The sequence below is a fragment of the Lepidochelys olivacea genome, assembly GCF_965140295.1.
Source record: "Lepidochelys olivacea isolate rLepOli2 genome assembly, chromosome: 11".
Lineage (NCBI taxonomy): Eukaryota > Metazoa > Chordata > Testudines > Cheloniidae > Lepidochelys > Lepidochelys olivacea.
The window spans coordinates 12,751,089-12,774,330 of NC_140421.1; the positions used below are offsets into that span (position 1 = coordinate 12,751,089).

The 23,242-nt window shown below is 42.9% G+C and overlaps 1 protein-coding gene across 1 annotated transcript in view; it reads right to left on the bottom strand.

The window, feature by feature from the left end:
• The window catches only part of ITGB5 (integrin subunit beta 5), a 112,009-nt gene that overhangs the window by 31,510 nt on the left and 57,257 nt on the right, over positions 1-23,242 (bottom strand). Inside the window, exon 10 of the mRNA XM_084643553.1 lies at positions 12,569-12,998. Within this exon, the coding sequence (XP_084499679.1) occupies positions 12,569-12,998 (430 nt within the window). The remainder of the gene's footprint in view (positions 1-12,568; positions 12,999-23,242) is intronic.

A 23,242-nucleotide genomic window follows, 5' to 3' on the forward strand; every position in this document is an offset into this window, starting at 1 on the left:
ATCTGATGAACTGCCCCAGATCGAAGTGTCATAACAGACAGCTGCTGCTTCCCACCCCTGATGTAGCTGCATTTCAGTGATCAATGAAATTAAGCCTATATCTAGGATGTTTGCCAAAGACAGAGGCAATCCTGGTTTGTACTTATTTAAAATGAAAGTCAGTCTCTACTAGAAAAACACACATGAAAAAGGGCTACAGAGTAAATGGCAGCTGCACCTGATTTGAGATTGGAGTGTTGTTCTGCAGACAGATCAGCCCAGATGCATGGTCAAACAGGACCCACAATTAAACGTGCTACAATAGCAAGAGTTACCTCACTATGAGTGAAACTAACAACTGGCTGCTGCTTACTACTGTTCAAATCAGTCCTCATTACATTGGCAAGACCTGTCTGCTCCAGTTGACCTCAACCTTACATTTCCTTACACTAATCAGGTTGACAACAGTAAATGGAACATGCTCAGCCTAATGGTTCTAACTCAATCAGCAAGAGAACAAGACAGGGTTAGTAGGCCCCAAGTTTGGCTCACTTTCTCATCAAATATGTGGAGCCAAAACATTCATGAATCAGGGGGGAAAAATACAGCTTAAGCATACAAAGATGTAATACCTATAAAAGCTGATGCATGGGGTTAGCCTTTTAAATGGTCAAAGAAGACACAGAGCCCCTCATTCCTTCATTCAGAGTTTACGTGTATGTAGTCTATGAATCCAAGATTAGGACAGAAGAAGTCTCAATGGGGTTTTGTTTAACTTAATTGGTTTCCTAATCTATTTTTTGTCCTTATTCAGCTAAATTGTTTTTGATTTGTTTTACTATATTAAATGCTTTGAATCAGGGTTTTGGTTGCTGGGTTTTATCAGCAATAAAAATTAACATAAGATGGAATTGTGTAGCTGAATTAAGGCCATATAAACTCATAGATTTATGGACTAAGTCCAGAAGGGACCATCATGATCATCTAGTCTGACCTCCTGCACATTGCAGGCCACAGAACCTTGCTCACTCACTCCTGTAATAGTCCCATAACCTCTGGCTTAGTTACTGAAATCCTCAAATCATGATTTAAAAGACTTCAGGTTACAGAGAATCCGCCATTTACACTAGTTTAAAGCTGCAAGTGACCCATGTCCCATGCTTCAGAGGAAGGCGAAAACCCCCAGGGTCTCTAAAGAACTTTAGGAAAACGTGTAGCCTGAATAGAAGGGCTCTCAAGCTCTCTCACAGTGTGAACCACAACTTAATAGAGAGATCCTCAAGTGGACACATCCTCCTGCCTTTGCACTTGCACAACATCCCTCTGGCAAACACAGCCATTGCTTACATGGAAAAGTATTTAATGTATTTTAGCTGACTCAATGAAATTTAGCAGCTGGAAACAAGATGGAGGAGCCAGAATCATTAGGACTAGCTATCTCTCTAGCAACTGCCACAGACCACAGTATAAGACTTGCTGTCTTAACAGGAACTCAACTCCATACTTTTAAAATATAAAGACATGTATTTTATCCACGAGGCCACATGATATTACATTAGCATGCAGGAGAAGTTAGAAGTTTTTTGGCCACTGGTTTGCTCTCACATTTATCCATACATCCAACATGAATACATTAAGAACATAAAAATAAAAAGAGGTAATTTTTAAAAGCACTGCAGAATTTAGAGTGTGCTAGAGTTCATTCCAAGATCTCCAAAAATGGAAACTTTCCCTAAGTCAGATCTAGCGTACTGCATCTTTATTTGTTGAACAAAAATGTAAGACAGATGAAGGAGAACAGGAACTTTCTATATGCTGCTTTTATATTTCTCCATACAGAAGGAACCAGCTATCTTTGTATATGATCTTCACAAAGTAACACTGCAATGCTTGGTTTAGTAAATTCAGATTCCACAACCAATTCGGTCCTGTCTGGACTGTACTTTTTCTACCTTAACACAAGTTGCTGTCGCCATTTTCAATGTAGGTGTTTTTTTCATCCCTAAAAAAAATTCTCATAACATTTTTCTTTAGAGCAATTAATGTCTGAAGCTCAACTGAATTAAAAGTACATTTTAAAAGTGGGGAAAGGAAATAAGTTTTCATACAGCGCATGATTAGTTTGTGGAACTCATTGCAACAAAGTGTTAATAAAGATTCAAAAAAGGGCTGGGCATTTATAAGGGAAACAAGACTAGCTAGAGTGATGATGATAATAACCATTACAAAAATCCCCAGAGTTCTGAAATGGATATAAAGCCTTATGTTTTGAATAGCAGAAGCCAACCTCTCACTATTTGGAGTAAGGAAGAAACTGTCCCTGGAGGTAGATTATCTCATAACTGCTACTGTAGGGTTCCTTGCACCTTCCTCTGAGGCCTTTGGTGCCGGCCACTGTCAGAGACAGGACACTGGACTAGATGGACCTTTAGTCTGCTCTATGATGTCAGCTCCTATGCTATAGCCTTCAAGAGGAACCCTATCTGAATCAACCAGCAGGCTTGCATGATGAAGAAGGGGAGAAGAGAGGTGCTATTAGAGGAGGAATCAGTAAGGAAAGCATCTTCCAAGCATATACTACCCCAACAGTGATCTAAAACTAGCTCCTCATCTCCACTTTGCAACCCACATTTCCCATTGCTCCTGCTGCCATTTGCGGTTCTGCAGCTCAGGGCAGGAGAGCGAGAGATCTAGAGAAACCCACAGTACTATAAACCTCCCTAATAAATGAACATCTGATCCAGAGAGTGTTTTGAGTTCAACCTGCCCCAACTGCCCTCCCTTCCCCCTAGTCCTTATAACCACCATAAGCAACCACTGTTTGAATGGCACATCAGGAGCCTTCGAACTGCTGCTAATGATTTGGGCTGTGATCTCTAACCAAACAGCTGGCGCCAAGGGATTGCTCAATAGTCTTCTGACAGTTTAGGAATGACAGTACAGTGACTCTCAACTGAGCCTCAAAAGATTTCATATCATTTGGGTGCTCCTGCTCAGCACTCTGTCTTCAACCTCCTGTAACTGCTGCAGAATTACACATAATGTGAAAGTATAGGCTACATATGAACTCCAGTAGCAGCAATTAAAGAGACCGTGCACATTTTACTCCACAGCTGCATGATTCATCTTTATAGCATGGCATCTGCAGCCACCGCAAAATCATAACATTTCGGCATACTTTAAACAATATTCTGTCCAAATCAAAAGCCTATTTTTAACTTCTACACCCATGTCTCTAGTAGCCTTTTTGTCTTTCCCAGTTATCTCCAGGTTTTCCATTCAATGCACTGCATTAACCTTAGGACTTTGCTTATACTCTTTTGCAAGAACAAAAAAGGGGAGAAAAATGTTGACATGACAAAAACATTAAAAGTGTGGTTTAGGCGTCATTCCCTTATGAATGCCTCTTTCATCCACAGGGCGCAGTGTCCCGTTCTGACATGCCTTCAATTTGCTTTGGAAAGCTCCCAAACATCAGAGTCATCAGACACAAAGTATAAACAAGCTCTCTTGCTTTCCCCTCAAAAATCCCAAACTCATAATCCACACCCTGTAAGTTATTACATAAAATGTTTACAGTGGCGATGATTCCTTTTTAAGCCTACCAGAATTCTAGGCTGAAATTTTGAAACTTAATGATCAAACTAACATTAGGTCCCTCAGCAAAAGTGGCCTCATTTTCAGAGGTATTGGATACCCAGAGCTGTCAGGAATGAACACATTTGTTATTTAGGTGACTCACTTTCAGTGCAAGTGCTTAGCTTTACACACCCATGTTTAAAATATTTAGGTAAAAACAGTCTGAAGCAGGAGTTCTCAATCTTTTTCTTTCTGAGCTCCCCACCCCGCACCCGCACCTGTGCCACAACTGTTTTTCAGTAGATTAAAAGCCAAGGGGTAGCAAGCAGAGCAACTGCCCAGGGCCCATGCCACAGGGGGCCCTGCGAAGCTAAATTGCTTGGGCTTCAGCTTCAGTCCCGGGCAGCAGAGCTTGGCATTTGGCTTTCTGCCCTGGGCCCCAGTGAGTCTAATGCTGGGCCTGCTCTCTGGTTTATTTTGGTGGAACCCCTGAAACCTGCTCGCGGCTCCCCAGTTGACCCCCGACTCCTGGTTGAGGACTGCTGGTCTGAAGGTTCATTCTGCTTTAGCGAAGAGTTGTGAACATAGGGCAGATGAACTGCCGTCCTGTCTGTATTAATGGAAGCCAATTATCTGGAATGTCAGAGCTTGGTACCGCTTATGTTTTCGCTGCTAAAAATGCCATGCTTTTTTACCTCAGGGTAACTAATGTGCATAAGCTAGCCTGGGCTTAAAACACAGTGAAGACAAAGCACTCTAGGTTTATTGTGAAGTAATCTAAGGGTTTGTCTACAACTAGGGAACTTACAGTGGCACAGCTGTACCGACAGAGCTGCACCCCTGTAAGATTGCCCACGTAGCCTGTCATGGAGTCCCCGGGCGATGCTCTGGGACTGCTCCCTACGAAGCCTGGCAGGACTCTGGTGAAGTTTCATCTCTGTGAGCTGACTGTCTGCAGGGAAAACAGCTCACACAGCTTCCACCTTCCTGGGTCTGACCTCAGAGCATTCAGCATCCTCTGCCCCTCTGTGCACTTCCCACAGCGAGTCCGCCCAGGCGGGGTCCTGGGAAAGCCAGAGGGTCCTTCACCCCAACTTCACAGTCAGACGTAACTCTTAGCCAGCCAGTAAAACAGAGGTTTATTAGATGACATGAACATGGTCTAAAACAGAGCTTGTAGGTACAGAGAACAGGACCCCTCAGCCAGGTCCATTTTGGGGGGAAGTGAGCCAGACAACCACATCTGCACTTCACTCCATGTCCCCAGCCAGCCCCAAACTGAAACTCTCTCTCGCCCCTCCTCCTCTGGGCTTTGTCCCTTTCCCGGGCCAGGAGGCCACCTGATCTCTTTGTTTTCAACCCTTTAGCTATCACCTTGCAGGGGGGAAGGGCCAGGCCATCAGTGGCCAGGAAACAGGGTGTTGGCCATTCTCTGTGTCCAGACCCCTGCACATACCTGCCCTCTAGGGCTCTGCAATGATCATACATCCTTATCCCACCACCTAGATACTTAAGAACTGCATAGGGAAACTGAGGCACCCCCACAATATTCAGAAAAAACATTAAGAACAGTCCCACTTCATCACATAGCTGCTGTACGCTGACAGGAGAGAGCTCTCCCGTCGACGTAATAAAACCACCTCCATGAGTGGTGGTAGCTATGTTGGTGGGACAAGCTCTCCCCCCGCCCTGACATAGCGCTGTCCACACCGTTGCTTCTGTTGATGTATCTCATGTTGCTCAGGGGTGTGGTTTTTTCATATCCCTCCGCGACATATTATACCAACAAAAGTGGCAGTGTAAACAAGCTCGTGGTGAGGTCAGCCCTATACCCCCGCCTAGGATTGAGCTCGCCTAATTTATCTCACAGTCAACCCACAGTGCCTTGCCTTCACTGTGTTTTTTCTCAGGAAAGCTCACATGCAGACATCAGTTATCTTGAGGTAAAAGACACACCCTTGTTAGCAGGGAAGGCAAGGTCTACAAAAATGCTTATCAAGAGATGTCATTGGAGTTGGGAGTAGGAGTTTGGCAGATTATATCCAGGATAATTAAGAAGCCTTTCTAAGAGGGAGCCCTGCACTGGAAAATGTATAACGGCATGTTTGACATCGCAGACTCTGATTTGTAATCGAATGCAGATTTGGTTTTGACCCAGTGGACCAAATTTATCCCTGTTCTAACTTCACTAAAATGATTGGAATTGCACTATGGTACTTGGATTGTAAGGTCTTTAGAACAGGGAACTTTTTGTTGTTTGTACAGTGCTTAGCACAATGGGGTCTTGATGTATGACCGGGGCTCCTAGTGCAACCTCAATACTATAACAACCACCCACACCACTATGGATGAATAAGTCTATAGGAAGTATCTAGGATTGTGGTAATTAGCATGATAGCAGGCCTCAATGCTGGTCTCACAGTGCCTGCTCCAGGGGAGAAGTGCCACCCACAATATCAGTGCCAAGAGCTGGTATTGCAGAGTTTGGCAAACACCTTCCCCTCTCTATTGCCTAACCAAGGTACCAGGGATAACTGGGATACCATTCCAACCTAAGCAGTGCACCTTCCTGTTGGATCTCCTGGAAGGTCCGGGTTAACAAATATCATCATGGAGCCAGGGGTTAGGGCACCAGAAATTGAATTATAGCATCTGGGAGTTAGATGTCTAATCAAAGAGTTTGCTTAAAAACAAAAAATTTGCTTTACCTGGTTTAAAATGTATTGGTCACTTCCAGTTCTTCTCTTTTTAATAAAATAAAAAAACTCAAAACAAAATATTGCCAAGACTGCAAAGGATTTGCTGATTCTCAGCACCTCTAAGGATCAAGTCCTTGGGTAGGTGGCTATTGCTGCATCATACACAAAGCTAGCCCGTTAGTAGCTAAATACACATGTAATCTGCTAACTTGGATTCCTAAGTCACTATTGAAAATGGACCTTTAAGGGATTTTGCATATTTTACCCATGGTGCTTTATTCCCACATACTCATATGGTATCTTCTCACATAGCATCTGCTCTTGAGAGGCAGTGTGGTCTAGTGGTTAGCACACAGACACAGAAGTAGAAGTCAGGATTCCTGGTTCGATCCTCAGATACATCATTTAACTTCTTTGTGCCTCTGGTTATCAACCTGTAAAACTGTTACTATACATTTAATAGTTATAATAATTAGGAGGGTGTCGCAAGGATTAATTAATATTTGCAAAATGCTTGATAAACCACACAGTCCGCTCGACTTTTTTAAAAGGGCAGGATAGACTATAAATTCCTGATCCCACAGGCCCACTAATTCCTCATACGAGTAAGTTCCATGTCAGGTAGCGGGAGAAGTAATTTAGAGTTTACATCAACATTATTATTCTTTATTTATACTGCATTTGTGGTTAGAGGCTCTTCCCTGTTGTGCTAGACACTGTACAAACATAACAAAAGAGATGGTCCTAGTCCTGAAGGGTTTACAAACTATGTATAAGGTTACAGACAACAGGAAGCTACAACAAACAGACCGGGAGCACGGGATAGCAAGGAACTGATTAAACAGCATGAGCTTGAAGTGACTTTCTATAAAGCTACTACTAAAATACAGTAGACACTGCAAATAACAGATTATCATGACTATTTAAAAAACCATAGGAATGTTCTTTTTCCTCCCCGACATAGTGATCCAAATGTTACAGATCAGAAATCAGAGTTGTGCATTTCCCAGCATGATGTGCACCACTGTGCTGTATTCAGAAAGCTTGTCTATTTTCAGCATCCAGTGGCAGTTGTCTCATCAGCAGATTTACGAAACAGCAACTTCTGTTTAGCCTAGGAGTGGTTCATTCCTCATTTCAATAATCAACGGATTCATTTTTCAAAGGGAAAAAAAACAGACTTCCAGTGAAATGTTGTTTGTTTGTCTCTTGTGTTTTGGGGACGGTGGAAGTTATATAAAGCATTCTATGCCTCCTGTCCAGGAATCATTCAACTGTGGTTTAAAACAGCTATTCTTGGATTTAGGAAACAGTGGAACAATGTCACTGGTTTGTAAAGAGCTGGAAGCAATCTTTGTCAACAGTTATAGTGCATCATAATGCCAGTGAATTATTTTCCACAGCCATTCTTCAGGGATACACAGTACTGAACTGCCTCTCAATGGTATGGCTATTTACAGGAATAGGCATAATATCTTGGGTAATCACGAGTGCCACCTTGTTTAGTGTGGGACATATATTCAGACACATGAGACAAGCTGGCCTATGATGTTCCAGTTCTACATCTAGAGTAGTGACATTCTTGTTTCCCTTTAGAGTGGGTCCCATCCAACCTCCATATAACTCATCCAGGAATGAGAGGGGGGGTTGGATGGGGCGGCAGGGGGCAGTCAGGGGTGGGGAGTCCAGGGGTGGTCAGGGGAAAGGGAGCAGGGGGTGAGAAGTGGGGGGAGGGTCAGATAGGAGGCAGGGGCCGGGCCACGCCTGGCTGTTTGGGGAGATCCAGCCTCCCCTAACCAGCCCTCCATTCAATTTTGGAAACCTGATGGGGCCCTCAAGCCAAAAAGTTTGTCTGCCCCTGATCTAGTATGACTTCCTGTACAACGCAGGGCAGAGAACTTCTCCAAAATAATTCCTGTTTAAACTGGAGCAAGAGTTTTAGAAAAACATCCACTCTTAACTTAAGAATTGCCAGTAATGGAAAATTCACCACAACCCTTGGTAAATTTTTCCCTTGGTTAACTCCCCTTACTGTTAAAAATGTACACCTTATTTCCAGTCTGAATTTGTCTGGCTTCAACTTCTTGCCACTGGATCTTGTTATAACTTTGTCTGCTAGACTAAAGAGCCCATTATTAAATATTTGTTCCTCAGTTAGGTATTTACAAACTTTAACCGAGTCACCACTTAACCCAGTGTTTCCCAAACGGTGGGTCTTAACCCACCAGTGGGTTGCAGTAAATGTCTAGGCAAGTCACCTGTCACTGACCCTCCCATGTCACTTCTCACACTGTACATGCTTTAGGAGTGCTCCTGCCCACCAGAGCCACTTGCAGGAAGGGGTATTGACCCAGCTGCCCCTCCATCATGACGGAGGAGCGGTTGGGCCAAATATGAGTGAGTGGTGTTGCGACCTGGCATGTTACAGCTCTACGCAGGTTTGGCCCAGCCACCCCTTCATCATGAGAGAGGGGCAGCTGGGCCAATCCTGAGTGGTGCTGAGACCCTGTGTGGTAGGTTGCAATGCCTGGAGTGGGGAGCTGGGTTTCAGTTAGGCCTCTCAAACATCAAAGGATCTTTGACCAGCTAATTCTCTCTAGGACAGAGAGAGCCTGGAGGGCTGTTCTGTGTTTTCTGGTGTTTTGTTATAGCCTGTCTTCTACTCGCACTTTAAGGAGTGATGACCTCAAACTACAGGGGAGTAGCCGGCATCGGAGCTCTCTATCCACAGAGGCTGGGAAAGTGAGAACAAGGGCACTGAAGGTTGCTGAGAAGAGGACTTGGGCTGGAGTGCTAGCACCGCGGAAAGCACATCATTTTGTGTTTTGTGGTGTTAGAATAAAAAAAATAGCAAACAGTAGTTACACACACATGCACAATATATAGGTAATGGTGGGTCCCCCAAAAAAGAAAAATGAAGTGGATGGGTCACCTTAGTAAAAAGTTTGGGAACCATTGTCTTGACCTTCTCTTTCCTAAACTACATCGACAGAGTACTTTGAGTCTAACACTATACAGCATATTTTGCAATCCAACAAATTGCTAAAAAGATCCAAACAACAGTGATGGTCTGAACAGAGTAAAGTGCTGAGCTATCCCGATAATTCAGTGGTTAGACATACAAAGGTATTGCTATGTGAGTTAAAAACCCAGACAAATCCAAGATCCCCAAAGGTGACTGAGCAGAATATGGGGCAGAGTCCATTTTAGAGGCACCAAATTTATTTGCAAACCACAACATCAGCTGCGTGCCTTGAATATTCTTAGCCTGCCAATAGTATTGGATCCTGCCACAGGAATAAAACAGACACCACATGGAAGAACTCAAAGCCAGCTTTCACGCTCCGATCTGAGAAAGCTGCTCAAGAGACTATACACTTCCCACTCAGCCTTTAAATCGCAACCTTAGTCAAAACCAGCAGCGTAAAGACGTTATAGCTAGCAAGTCTGGTTTAGCAAGGGAGTCCTAGCTCTACAGCTGAGCAAGATCAGGGAAGCTCTGTGCGCTGTAGAAGACCCAGAATAGCATTAGCATAGCCTAAAAATAAATAAAGTATGGCAACACTTTGCATTATAGGCTTATGCGGTGCCGGTGACTGGAACATACATCATTAATGGAGAAAAGCCCCAGCATGATTCTATGGAGGACAGGTGCTATCTTTTAGAGGCGGCAAAGAGGCATGGCCATGTGAACCAAGATCCCCCTCCCCACACACTTTTTTGGGGAGGGAGCGGGCAGGAAAAGAACATGAGCTGCAGCATCCTGACCAGCTTCTCTGCAGTATGGCCAACCCCAAATGTTCAAAGATCATGAGTCAGGTTCACCAAAGATCATGAGGTTGGCTTTAAAATCATGATGTTTCATGTAAAATAATAGATTGTGTGTTCTTTTTATTTGCCTTCTGCTTTTTGAATCTTTAGAGTGGACTGGGGTCACATTTTGAAGCTTTTTCCACAGCCATGAGGGCAAGAAACTTTATTCTTAAAAAAAAAAAAAAAGTAAGGCTCAAATCAGCACATATCTGCTTGACTCCAGAAGCTGGGGCTTTAAGGAAAACAATAATTATCGTGAGTCTTATAACAAAATCATGAGAATTGGCAAGACTCTTAAGTTTGGACAATTATATTCTTCCTATTTAAAACTCCCACTTCAGTTTTGACTGGATACTGTATTCATCTTCCCAGTTGCAGCTGGTAAGATCCCTGAGGCAGGCTACACAGGGGACTAAATGAGTCTCTCTGCGTTGTTTTGTTCTATTCAGTAGCAGCTGTGTTCTGACCCAGAGGTAGCTGCATTTCAGTGGAGGATGCCATGCCCCCAAATGTATATGATACAGTCTGTAAAGTCCTGGGGGATCCTTTAGGATGAAGAGGCCACTGCACACATAGTAGTCCGTAGTCAGCTGAGTGGCATGAAGTCTTACAGATTTTTTAAAAGTCATAAAGTTAACAACAATACACAGAGAGATCTATATAAGCTGCTTCTCCCTGCAAGTTAAGGGTTTTAACTAAAGAATTCCAGAAGGAGAGCAAAGGTCTATAAGCAGAATGTTTCTGTGACAGGGTGAGAGTAGCCTAAGGCTGACTCATCGCTCTGTGCACCGTGGAAGGTCCTCATTTGGCCCAGCTGAGGATATAATTAGCAATTCAAGCTCCTCAGCTAAGGACAATGAAAAGAGAGACAGGAAGAGATGAGAAAAGCCAGGCCCTCAGGGAGGTGAGATCTCTCACCCTGTGCCTAACTGAATCTCTCACACCAGGTGTGATTCACTGTCTGCAAGAACTGGGTGTAGACATGCACAGAATAGAAGTGGTTGCTGATTGCAATCATGAAGGGGACAGAGCATTTCAAAGACAGAAGGCTGAGCCGGAGAGGCAGGAAAAAGGGGATGTAGGAAGCTTCTTCTCCTTGTATGTGCAGCTGGGCAAAATCTCTCTATAGTGCACAGGAATGTTGGAGTTGGGGAGACTGGCTAATGTGCTGCCCCAAGGATCACCCTGAGGCATAGGTGCTGCAGCACCCCCTGACTTGAAGTGGTTTCCATTATATACAGAGTTTACAGTTTGGTTCAATTGCTTTCAGCACCCCAACTATAAAAATTGTTCCAGCACCCCTGCCCTGAGGGGAGTAAGATCTACACACATTAGTGTCTGTGCCCACACTCGTTTCCCAAGAAAGTAAGACAAAATGGCTTCTGCTAACCCTCCGGAGTAATAAGGAGAAGGCTCAGCTAATCAAAGATGCAAAACCAACAACAGATGGCCAATCAAAACCGACCCAGCTCAACCAACCCAGACTTCTCATTCCCCAGGGATCTTGGAGAACGTCCCAATTTGGAGAGTACAGCTCGTTCTACACTCTTTGCCAGTGCCAATGAAAGGCCAATTCTCATAGACAACATGCATTCTATTCATTATCACAGTGAGAGTTTCTTTCTAGATCTCATTTTTTAAACAAACCTAAAAGCAGAGATGGCATGATACTTACCAGAGGTCGTTTTTACCAGCTATATTACTGCCCCCGGAAAAACTACTTAGTCCCAGTTTAAGGCATCTTCTATTTTAAAAACTGTTTTGTTAATACACACCACATTACACTTAGTTTTAGATACATATTCAAATTGTGGTTACATAAGACAGTAGATTCAGAGATTAATTTAGGGCGGTCCAAATAAAAAGTAAAACTGCAGTACATAGAATACTAACATATGTAGTTATAATACTGACCATATGAATGTCTGTATACATTTTGGTTTGGTATTTTCTCAAGAAAGTTATACATGTCATGACTCATATCTCAGTTTTCATTACTATATAAGTGAAAGTCGAAAATATTTGATGATATGAAATGGACAATAATGCAGAGTTGTAGGCTTGAAGCATTAAGCAATAAGAGGCATGCAGGGTTTACCGGTCCAGGGCCATTTGGCAGTGCAGCATACTGTAGTAAGAGGCCAATTTTGAGGTAGTGGACAGACCGAGCTAATTCCTCAGTTCTGAAAAGATTCATTCTATGCTTGTTGAACTCACTGGACAGTGATGCAATTATTTTGCCCAGTTTAAACTGGATTTAAGCCGGTATTTACCAGCACCATGTCCTAAACTGTTTTTTCCTGGGAAATTGCCAACCCTGTGTTGAAGGAAGAGCACAAATCTCAACATGGAAAGAACACATGGCAATTTGCAAGTACCAGCATACGAAGCATGCTGGAGTGATCTAATATCATTTCTCAGCCAAGCAAGCATAGGAGAGTCAGTGGACAGTAACAGCTTTTGAATGAAGAGAAATAAAAAGAGGGACACATACTCACCTGAACAGAGGACACCCTTGTATCTGGCACAGGAGAAGTCATTGCATTCACAGAATAATCCATAGATCCTTCCAAACTCACTCTTGTAGCAGACGCACTGGTTGCAGCTGCATTCCCCCCTGCCACTGCAGACAGGTTTGCCTTCAGCCTCCCGGCACATGTTCTGATACATGTTCCCGTTCTCTCCCTCTTCGCATTCACACTTGGATCCCAAATAGCCTGAGTTACATTCACATAATCCACATGTGTAAGTCCCATTCCCACTGCACTTGCTGCTGTTCCGTTCCATCCGCTTCGTACATCCACAAGTGCAGTTGTAAGCAACCTCCACCTCCAGAGTGTCCCGGAACCCAGCTGGCTTTATGGTGAAAGTGTGCGAGGTGTTTTCGGCAGGGCAGCTCCGAGCTTCGACAGACACCTCAAAGGAAACCTAAAGAGGAATGTAGAGACATTTAAAAAATAAATAAATAAAAGACCGAATCGGGAGCTTAAATTGTAGCTTCTGAAACATCAAATGGCAGAATGGTTCAGTGGGAGGGGTAGTGACTTGAGATACAGGAGACTTGGGGTCCAAGCTCTGCCATGCGACCTTGGGCAAATCACCTCTCCTTTGTTTCCCTTTCCAACTCTTTGGTGCACTTGTCTATTTAGACTGTACACTTTTCAGGGCAGGGACTGTCTTTTCCCATATGTATGTATACTGCCTAGTGCAGAGGGGCCCTGATGTTAATTGAGGCCTCTAGATGCTATTGTAATACAAATAATTAACAAATAAAGAGACTTTTAGAACTTCACGGGTTCTAGAATTCAAAAAACTTTTCAGAACTTAAAAGCAAGATTCTACTTGAAATAACAACAACCCGGGGAATTACAGACCAGACATCTTAACTTCAGTACCATAAAAGATAATGGTGCAAATAATTAAGCAATCAATTTGCAAACATCTAGAAGATAATAAGATGATGAGTAACAGTCAGCATGGATTTGTCAAGAACAAATTGTGTCAAACCAACCGAATAGCTTTCTTTGACAGGGTAACAAGCCTTGTGAATGGGGGGGGAAGCGGTTGTTGTGGTACACTTCTACCCCGATATAATGCGACCCAATATAAACACAAATTCAGATATAACGTGGTAAAGCAGTGGGGGGGGGGGGCGCTGCGCGCTCCGGGGAATCAAAGCAAGTTCGATATAACATGGTTTCACCTATAACGCAGTAAGATTCTTTGGCTCCTGAGGACAGCGTTATTTCGGGGTAGAGGTGTATATCTTGACCTTAGTAAGGCTTTTGAAGCGGTCTCGCATGACCTCAAACAAATTTGGGAAATACAACCTAGATGGAGCTACTATAAGGTGGGTGCATAACTGGTTTGAAAACTATTCGCAGAGAGTAGTTATCAGTGGTTCACAATCAAGCTGGAATGGCATATGAGGTAGGTTCCTGCAGAAATCAGTTCTGGATCCAATTCTGTTCAATATCTTCACCGGTGCTTTAGATAATGGCATACAGAGTACACTTATAAAGTTTGCAGACAATACCAAGCTGGGATGGGTTGCAAGTGCTTTGGAGGATGGGATTAAAATTCAAAATGATCTGGACAAACTGGAGAAATGGTCTGAAGTAAATAGGATGAAATTGAATAAAGACAAATGCAAAGTACTCCACTTAGTAAGGAACAATCAGTTGCACACCTACAACATGGGAAATGACTGCCTAGGAAGGAGTACTGTGTAAAGGGATCTGGGGGTCCTAGTAGATCACAAGCTAAATATGAGTCAACAGTGCAACACTGCTGCAAAAAAAGCAAACATCATTCTGGAATGTATAAGCAGGAATAAGCAAGACATGAGAAGTAATTTTTCTGCTCTACTCCGTGCTGATTAGGCCTCAACTGGAGTATTGTGTCCAGTTCTGGGCATCACATTTCAGGAAAGATGTGGACAAATTGGAGAAAGTCCAGAGAAGACAACAAAAATGATTAAAGGCCTAGAAAATATGTCCTAAGAGGAAAGATTGAAAAAATTGTGTTTGTTTAGTCTGGAGAAGAGAAGACTGAGCGGGGACATGATAACAGTTTTCAAGAACATAAAAAGCTGTTACAAGGAGGAGGGAGAAACATTGTTCTCCTTAACCTCTGAGGACAGGACAAGAAGCAATGGGCTTAATTTGCTGCAAAGGCAGTTTAGGTTGGACATTAGGAAAAACTTCCTGTCAGGGTAGTTAAGCACTGGAATAAACTGCCTAGGGAGGTTGTGGAATCTCTGTCATTGGAGATTTTTAAGAGCAGGTTAGACACCTGTCAGAGATGGTCTAGATATAATAATGCTTAGTCCTGCCATGAGTGCAGGGGACTGGACTAGATGACCTCTCAAGGTCCCTTCCTGTCCGACAGATCTATGATTCTATCTGAAGACAGAGGGTAAAAACTGGCTTTGAATGGTCCTGTTTATTGTCTGAGTGACTCTGTGTCCAATGTGCTCAAAAGAGGCTTTGTTTTGTTTTTCTAATTTCCAGCCCTGAAACATAATCTAGGATCTGAAAGTCCAGATGGGATCTTTCTGGCTTGTTCATCTAACCAGTTTCAAGATGGATCTTTATAAATTTATGAATAGGATTATATGACCGGATTGCCTTCAGTTGCCTTTGCCTCAGTCTTTAAATAAGGCTAAAGAGGATCTTAGGGATAATAGTAACATGACAAATGGGAATGAGGATATGGAGGTAGATATTACCATATCTGAGGTAGAAGCGAAACTCGAACAGCTTAATGGGACTAAATTGGGTGGGCCCAGATAATCTTCATCCAAGAATATTAAAGGAATTGGCACATGAAATTGCAAGCCCATTAGCAAGAATTTTTAATGAATCTGTAAACTCAGGGGTTGTACCATATGACTGGAGAATTGCTAACATAGTTCCTATTTTTAAGAAAGGAAAAAAAGTGATCAGGGTAACTACAGGCCTGTTAGTTTGACATTTGTAGTATGCAAGGTCTTGGAAACAATTTGAAGGAGAAAGTAGTTAAGCACATTGAGGTCAATGGTAAATGGGACAAAATACAACATGCTTTTTACAAAAGGTAGATCGTGCCAAACCAACCTGATCTCCTTTTTTGAGAAAGTAACAGATTTTTTACACAAAGGAAATGCAGTGGATCTAATTTACCTAGATTTCAATAAGGCATTTGATACCATGCCACATGGGGAATTATTAAATTGGAAAAGATGGGGATCAATATGAAAATTGAAAAGTGGATAAGGAATTAGTTAACAGGGAGACTACAGCGGGTCCTACTGAAAGGTGAACTGTCAGGCTGGAGGGAGGTTACCAGTGGAGTTCCTCAGGGATCAGTTTTGGGACCAATCTTATTATTAATGACCTCGGCACAAAAAGTGGGAGTGTGCTAATAAAGTTTGCGGATGATACAAAGCTGGGAGGTATTGCCAATTTAGAGAAGGACCGGGAAATCATACAGGAAGATTTGGATGACCTTGTAAACTGGAGTAATAGTAATAGGATGAAATTTAATAGTGAGAAGTGTAAGGTTATACATTTAGGGATTAATAACAAGAATTTTAGTTATAAGCTGGGGATGCATCAATTAGAAGTAACGGAGGAGGAGAAGGACTTTGGCGTACTGGTTGATCATAGGATGACTATGAGCCGCCAATGTGATGTGGCCATGAAAAAAGCTAATGCGGTCTTGCGATGCATCAGGAGAGGTATTTCCAGTACAGATAAGGAGGTTTTAGTACCGTTATACAAGGCACTGGTAAGACCTCACCTGGAATACTGTGTGCAGTTCTGGTCTCCCACGTTTAAGAAAGATGAATTCAAACTGGAACAGGTACAGAGAAGGGCTACTAGGATGATCCGAGGAATGGAAAACCTGTCTTATGAAAGGAGACTCAAGGAGCTTGGCTTGTTTAGCCTAACTAAAAGAAGGTTGAGGGGAGATATGATTGCTCTCTATAAATATATCAGAGGGATAAATACCGGAGAGGGAGAGGAATTATTTAAGATCAGTACCAATGTGGACACAAGAACAAATGGATATAAACTGGTCATTCGGAAGTTTAGACTTGAAAATAGACGAAGGTTTCTAACCATCAGAGGAGTGAAGTTTTGGAATAGCCTTCCAAGGGAAGCAGTGGGGGCAAAAGACCTATCTGGCTTTAAGATTAAACTCGATAAATTTATGGAGGAGATGGTATGATGGGATAACATGATTTTGGTAATTAATTGATCTTCATGGTAAATAGGCTGTCATAAATATAAAGGGAAGGGTAAACACCTTTAAAATCCTTCCTGGCCAGAGAAAAGACCCTTTCACCTGTAAAGGGTTAAGAAGCTAGGATAACCACGCTGGCACCTGACCAAAATGACCAATGAGGAGACAAGATACTTTCAAAAGCTGCGGGGGGTGGGGAGAAAACAAATCTCTCTCTGCCTGTCTGTGTGATGCTTTTGCCGGGGACAGCACAGGAATGGAGTCTTAGAACTTAGTAAGTAATCTAGCTAGATATGCATTAGATTATGATTTCTTTGAATGGCTGAGAAAATAAGCTGTGCTGAATGGAATGGATATTCCTGTCTGTGTGTCTTTTTTGTAACTTAAGGTTTTGCCTTGAGGGATTCTCTATGTTTTGAATCAAATTATCCTGTAAGGTATTTACCATCCTGATTTTACAGAGGTGATACTTTTTTACTGTTCCTTCTATTAAAATTCTTCTTTTCAAGAACTGAATGTTTTTTTCATTGTTCTTAAGATCCAAGGGTTTGGGTCTGTGGTCACCTATGCAAATTGGTGAGGCTTTTTACCAAACCTTGTCCATGAAGTGGGGTGCAAGGGTTAGGAGGATTTTGGGGGGAAAAACATTTCCAAACAACGCTTTCCTAATAAAATAAACCTGGATAAACGTTTGGTGGTTGCAGTGGAAGTCCAAGGGCAAAGGGTAAAATAGTTTGTACCTTGGGGAAGTTTTAACCTAAGCTGGTAAAAGTAAGCTTAGGAGGTTTTCATGCAGGTCCCCACATCTGTACCCTAGAGTTCAGAGTGGGGAAGGAACCTTGACATAGGCCTAATGGCCTGTGATGGGATGTTAGATGGGGTGGGATCTGAGTTACTATAGAAAATTCTTTCCTGGGTATCTGGCTGGTGAATCTTGCCCATAAGCTCAGGGTTTAGCTGATCGCCATATTTGGGATCGGGAAGGAATTTTCCTCCAGGGCAGATTCGAAGAGGCCCTGGAGGTTTTTCGCCTTCCTCTGTAGCATGGGGCACGGGTCACTTGCTGGAGGATTCTCTGCTCCTTGAAGTCTTTAAACCATGAGGACTTCAATCGCTCAGACATAGGTGAGAGGTTTTTTGCAGGAGTGGGTGGGTGAGATTCTGCAGCCTGCATTGTGCAGGAGGTCGGACTAGATGATCATAATGGTCCCTTCTGACCTTAGTATCTATGAATCTATGAATAGCAGAGGACTGAACTCAATGACCCAGGAGGTCCCTTCCAGTCCTATGTTCTCATGTTCTTCATCATCACCAGTAATGAAGATACCACAGGCCAAATGCAGCCCTCACCTACACCTATTCAATCCCACTGCCTTCACTGTAGCCTCGTAGGTGTAACACAGGGCAGAACCTGACCTTGCAACGGGATCCTAGTTAACAATTCTTTTGCTGCAGCATGAGCCAGAACAGCCTCTAGCTCTCACTCTCTCATGGTATTGTAGGGTGAACACAGCTAATAGGAGCACAAACCTATTTTTGTCCCGAATTAAGTGATTCTGAATTCACACAGGGGCCAGATTTGTTAAGAAGAAGGTGCAGTTTATACATAGTTCCTTTATCAGGCAGATCTGCACTTTGGGTTTCATTCCAGTGGAGGTGAAAAAGATGTTTGTTTTTATGCCTTTGAAACAGTATTGCAGGTTTCAGTTTTAAACAGTTTAGTGAGAACACCTAGAGCTAAAAATTGTGAAATTGCCAAAGCCCTCTGGGTTCTTGCATCCTGAAATACCATAAGCGTCATTCTAGCTTGGTGAGGGAGGTTAAAAATATCATATGATCCAGGTGAAAGGAGCACAGGGATCAAACAGAAATTTAATCTTAGCAAGCTGCACAATATAGATCCCCACAGCAATGTCTATTTCTATTTTAAAAACTCTCCACATGGTTTGTGGGGAGAGGAGGGACGACAAATAGCTACACCACGTCACCATGTGTTGCATTGCCTAAAAAATAAGCTAAAGCCTAACTGTGGAGTGTTTCAGTCTCCTGATAGGTATACGGACGTCCCTGGGAAGATACGTGCGGGTTAAATATCTTGTTTGCATTACTGGTTGTAACAAAGCATTTTCAATCTGAACTGGAGCCAGCTCTAACTTCACCTGTTTATCCTGCATTTAGATGCAGGAAATGTCACCCACTAACCAAAATGTTTATTTTTTTGTGGACACCTCCTTCTAAAAGAAGCCACAAGTATAAAAGAGAAGATTTGCAATAATATTAGCGTCACCAGCAGTTAGTGGTAATTTTCTTCATTATTGCTCACTCTGGTTTCTGTGCAGCGGGAAGGAGTTATAACTGGAGCAGCCGTTCTTGTCTATTCTATTTAAAGAACAATGTAATGATCTGGCAAAGGTTAACAAATATTCAGAAATCCAGGGTTAGAGTCAAAACTGTGCACAGCTCCATAATTAATTTGTATATATAATGTCCATACCTATGTACAGAAATTGGGTATAACGGGTCAGTTGTGAACACAAATTCCTTATTTGCACATGAAATCATGATAGTTGCATATGCAAATTTAGCAAGCATCATATGGCCCAGTCTCCTGAGCTTTTGAGAAATCAGACCTACATTTTATCAAAGTCTCCACCCACACAATGTTATTGGTATTTAGATGGATACGTCTGTTAGAATCTGTTTTTCTCTCTCTCTCTGATTATATATGTAGCACCTCATCATCCCAATTCATTCTGTGATGCTGCAATCAATGCAAGGGATTTTCTCCTTGAGAACCAAGAAAATGTCACAGCCAATGACTTGGACTATGAAGACTGAAGAAGTCTTGCCCTTTTATAGACTGCAGGGAGCTGCTATTGTTACTAACAAACACAGAGTGCTTCACATCTTGCAGTCCAGACAGACACAACCAGTTGAGGAAAAAATACTTTGAGATCTTTGCATGGAAGGCATTATGTTAGGACAAAGTATTTTCATTCCAGGTCTCTGAATAAACTCTTCTTTTATCTACTACAGTCACTTGGGTTTATTTTGAAGACACAAAACAAAAACAGATGGGGGAAAAGATCCTTCTCCTTTAAAGAGTCACCTTGAATTCTTGTTGCTATTGGAATCATAGAATATCAGAGTTGGAAGGAACCTCAGGAGATCATTGAGTCCAACCCCCTGCTCAAAGCAGGACCAATCTCCAATTTCTGCCCCAGATCCCAAATGGCCCCCCCCTCAAGGATTGAACTCACAACCCTGGGTTTAGCAGGCCAATGCTCAAACCACTGAGCTATCCCTCCCCCCAATACATCTACTCTGTTCTGTTCTTATTTGCCAAATGGCAGCATGCAAAATGGAATTTCAGCACCCAGTTCCACCTAATGGAAACAGCAGCAATACTGGCCCTTCTTTGGAAAAAGGGGATCGGGGGTGGGAGACTGATTTCCAAGACCTGAAATGGTTACAGAGAATAGAAAAAATGCTAAATTACAGAGGAAATCAGATCAGAGAGACTGAGCTAAGGGGATCTGTGAAAAGCCAGCAGGATTACATGGACTGACACCAGTGCTTCTAGGACTAAACCATAGCAGCTTAGGACCCCAATACCAGCATTATCCTCTTTTAAGAAAGTTTCCCTTCAGCTTTAAGAGCCAGATCCTGCTGCCTTTGAAGTCAATGGGAATTTTACCATTGACTTTAACTGGGGCAGGATGTAGCCCCACACATGAATTGAGGGAACTTCTACTGCTACAAAGACCATTGTTCCCTTTCAAGTTTTCTGCGGAGAGGCAAACTTTACAGCACTAATGGGTCATTGAGAGAAAGCAGAGAAGCATGAAAATTAAAGGTGGCAGAGACCTCCAGCTTATATCCAATTCCCCCACTGCCAGCACAGAATTGTGCCTTACAGCAGACCCATTAGTGCTCTGTTCACGTCAGGGGGGCTTCTCATTACTAATCTGCCTGACTCTCTGTCCTAGGTAGGAAATGCTCATGCTGTGCTGCCTGCCATTTGTAGCTCCCCCCGCCCCCATCCCCAAAATTATGATGCTTTCTCCTAGTTTCTCTCTCACTTCCTGGGCTAGCAAGGGTTAGCATCTCTGCAGAGAGGCTGTGCACTCGGTCCGCAGGGAAGATAGACTGTGTCCACAATCTATGGTTGATACATGGAGCAATCCTGACCATCTCCCCAGCAATTCACACTCAGCTGGAAACGGACAGTTATTCACTATTTATACATCACTAGACTGCTTACAGGAATTAGCCAGTGAATTCCATTCAGATTGCCAACCCCTGTGCCAAGACAGAGCAACCTTAGTGGTAGCACCATAAAACAGACCATGGGACACTGCAAACATAGATAAATGTATGCCTCAAAGGGTTTTCCTGCCTTTAAGAGTTTACAAGATAAATCCAAAACAAGACACAGGGCAGCAGTTCAAGAAAGGGAGGGCATGAAGATTATTGAGGAAGAGGAGGAGGAAGGATTGTTTGAAGGAGTGGACTTTATAGAGGGTTTCAAGGCGATGACAGAGGGCAGTTGCTGGATGCAGACAAGGAGAGAGTTCTGTGGCAGGGAGCAACACGAGATAAAATGAAGCAGTAAATCAGGAGCAGTGGGAAGACAGAAAGCCACAGTGTGTAGCCGGAGGTTATCAGGAGGTGGAGGGATGAACAGAGGAAAACTTGATGATTCAGAAGCCCCTTCCTGCCTCCCAGCTGTACTTTGCTATGAAGTATGTCACTTTCAGACCCAAATATACCTCCTTGCACAGAAGCCTGGTGTTACCATTCTAGCATGCTGCTCTAAAAGCAGGTGCCAGAAAATCCTGTAAATGGCAAAGAAAGGAATCCCACACACCACTGAAAGCTGCCTCCCCCAGACTGTTTGGAACTCTCTCACTCATTAAGCCTCAGCAAGTTGAGTGTTACTGCATTCCTTTTACCTTCCTGCACTTATCCAACAAGTCATAACCCATAATGCAAAATGCTTTCTGCAGAGTACGCTGGGGATGAGATGGCAGCTGAAGGGACCTTCATGCGTCGTATCCGATGATTCATTGGGAGCTCTATCCTTAGCACTATCTTTGCCAGCGGATGGATTAGATTATCTGATTAGTCCACCTCTATCTACCACAATCCGAATTGTTGTCTACCCAGGAAGACAAGACTATGATCAGTTTTTCATTTCCCCAGAAAGCCACTGGGTTTGAAAAGGCCCATGTCTCAAAATGCTTAAAATGCCTGAAGAGGTCTTTCCAGGGGTCCTCTTTTGCCTTTCCCAGACTCAGTAATGTGCCAGCTGTCGTGGGCTGGGTGGCAGTAGCTCCATGCCAACTTCTTTAGCTGGCTAACACAAAAGGGAATGGCTGGAGATTGGTGCAAAGATGATATGTGACCTTTTCTGTTTCAAAGCATTTTAAAATTCCAAGCACTGATTTACTCTTAACCTCAGGAAAAATCTGTAATTCCTCTAAAATAAGGAAAATAAAATAATGGCATTCAGCTACTCCATGCATCAGTGCAACAAATATATCACTGAGGGCAAGATTCTCTGCTGGTGTAAGATGGCCTGGCTCCATTGACTTCATGGCTCCATGATGATTTATACCCACAGATAATCTGGCTGTCTGAAGTTCAGCCTCCTGTTTTGCATGCCAGATAGAAATAAACTAGGATAGAGTAGCAAGTCCAAGACAACACATGTCTTAAAGACTGTTTATCCCTTGAAATTTGTGTAGCAAGGTACTGAATCTATCATGTCCAAACAGTATCATAGAATCACAGAAGATTAGGGTTGGAAGAGACCTCAGGAGGTCATCTAATCCAACCCCCTGCTCAAAGCAGGACAACCCCAACTAAATTATCCCAGCCAAGGCTTTGTCAAGCCTGACCTTAAAAAGCTCTAAGGATGGAGATTCCACCACCTCCCTAGGTAACCCATTCCAGTGCTTCACCACCCTCCTAGTGAAATAGTGTTTACTAATATCCAACCTAGACCGCCCCCACTGCAACTTGAGACCATTACTCCTTGTTCTGTCAAGTTAGTCTTGGAAAGAACCAAGAACCATCTCTCACTACCAGAGGACAATCATTTCCTCAGGACATGCCATGCTGCAGGCCTTACTGTCCACCCAGGGGATTGTCAATAGGAAAGAAAAAGACCAAAGACCCAACCACTAAATCCTCCTAGGAGAACTGAAAGCTGAAAACAAAAACATCTTTCTGATCTTATCCTGATTTTGGCCCAAAAGTTTCATCCTTTGTCTTTTGTAGTAATTTATCATGTTGCAACATTTCCCTAAATGTCCTGAAAACCGACTTGATATAGTTGAACAATTTATTTATCTTACAAACATGCAACTTTAAGACAAGCAGAGCTAAGCTTTCCTATTTATTAATTAGCGCACAACAGAGTCCAATATGGGATAATG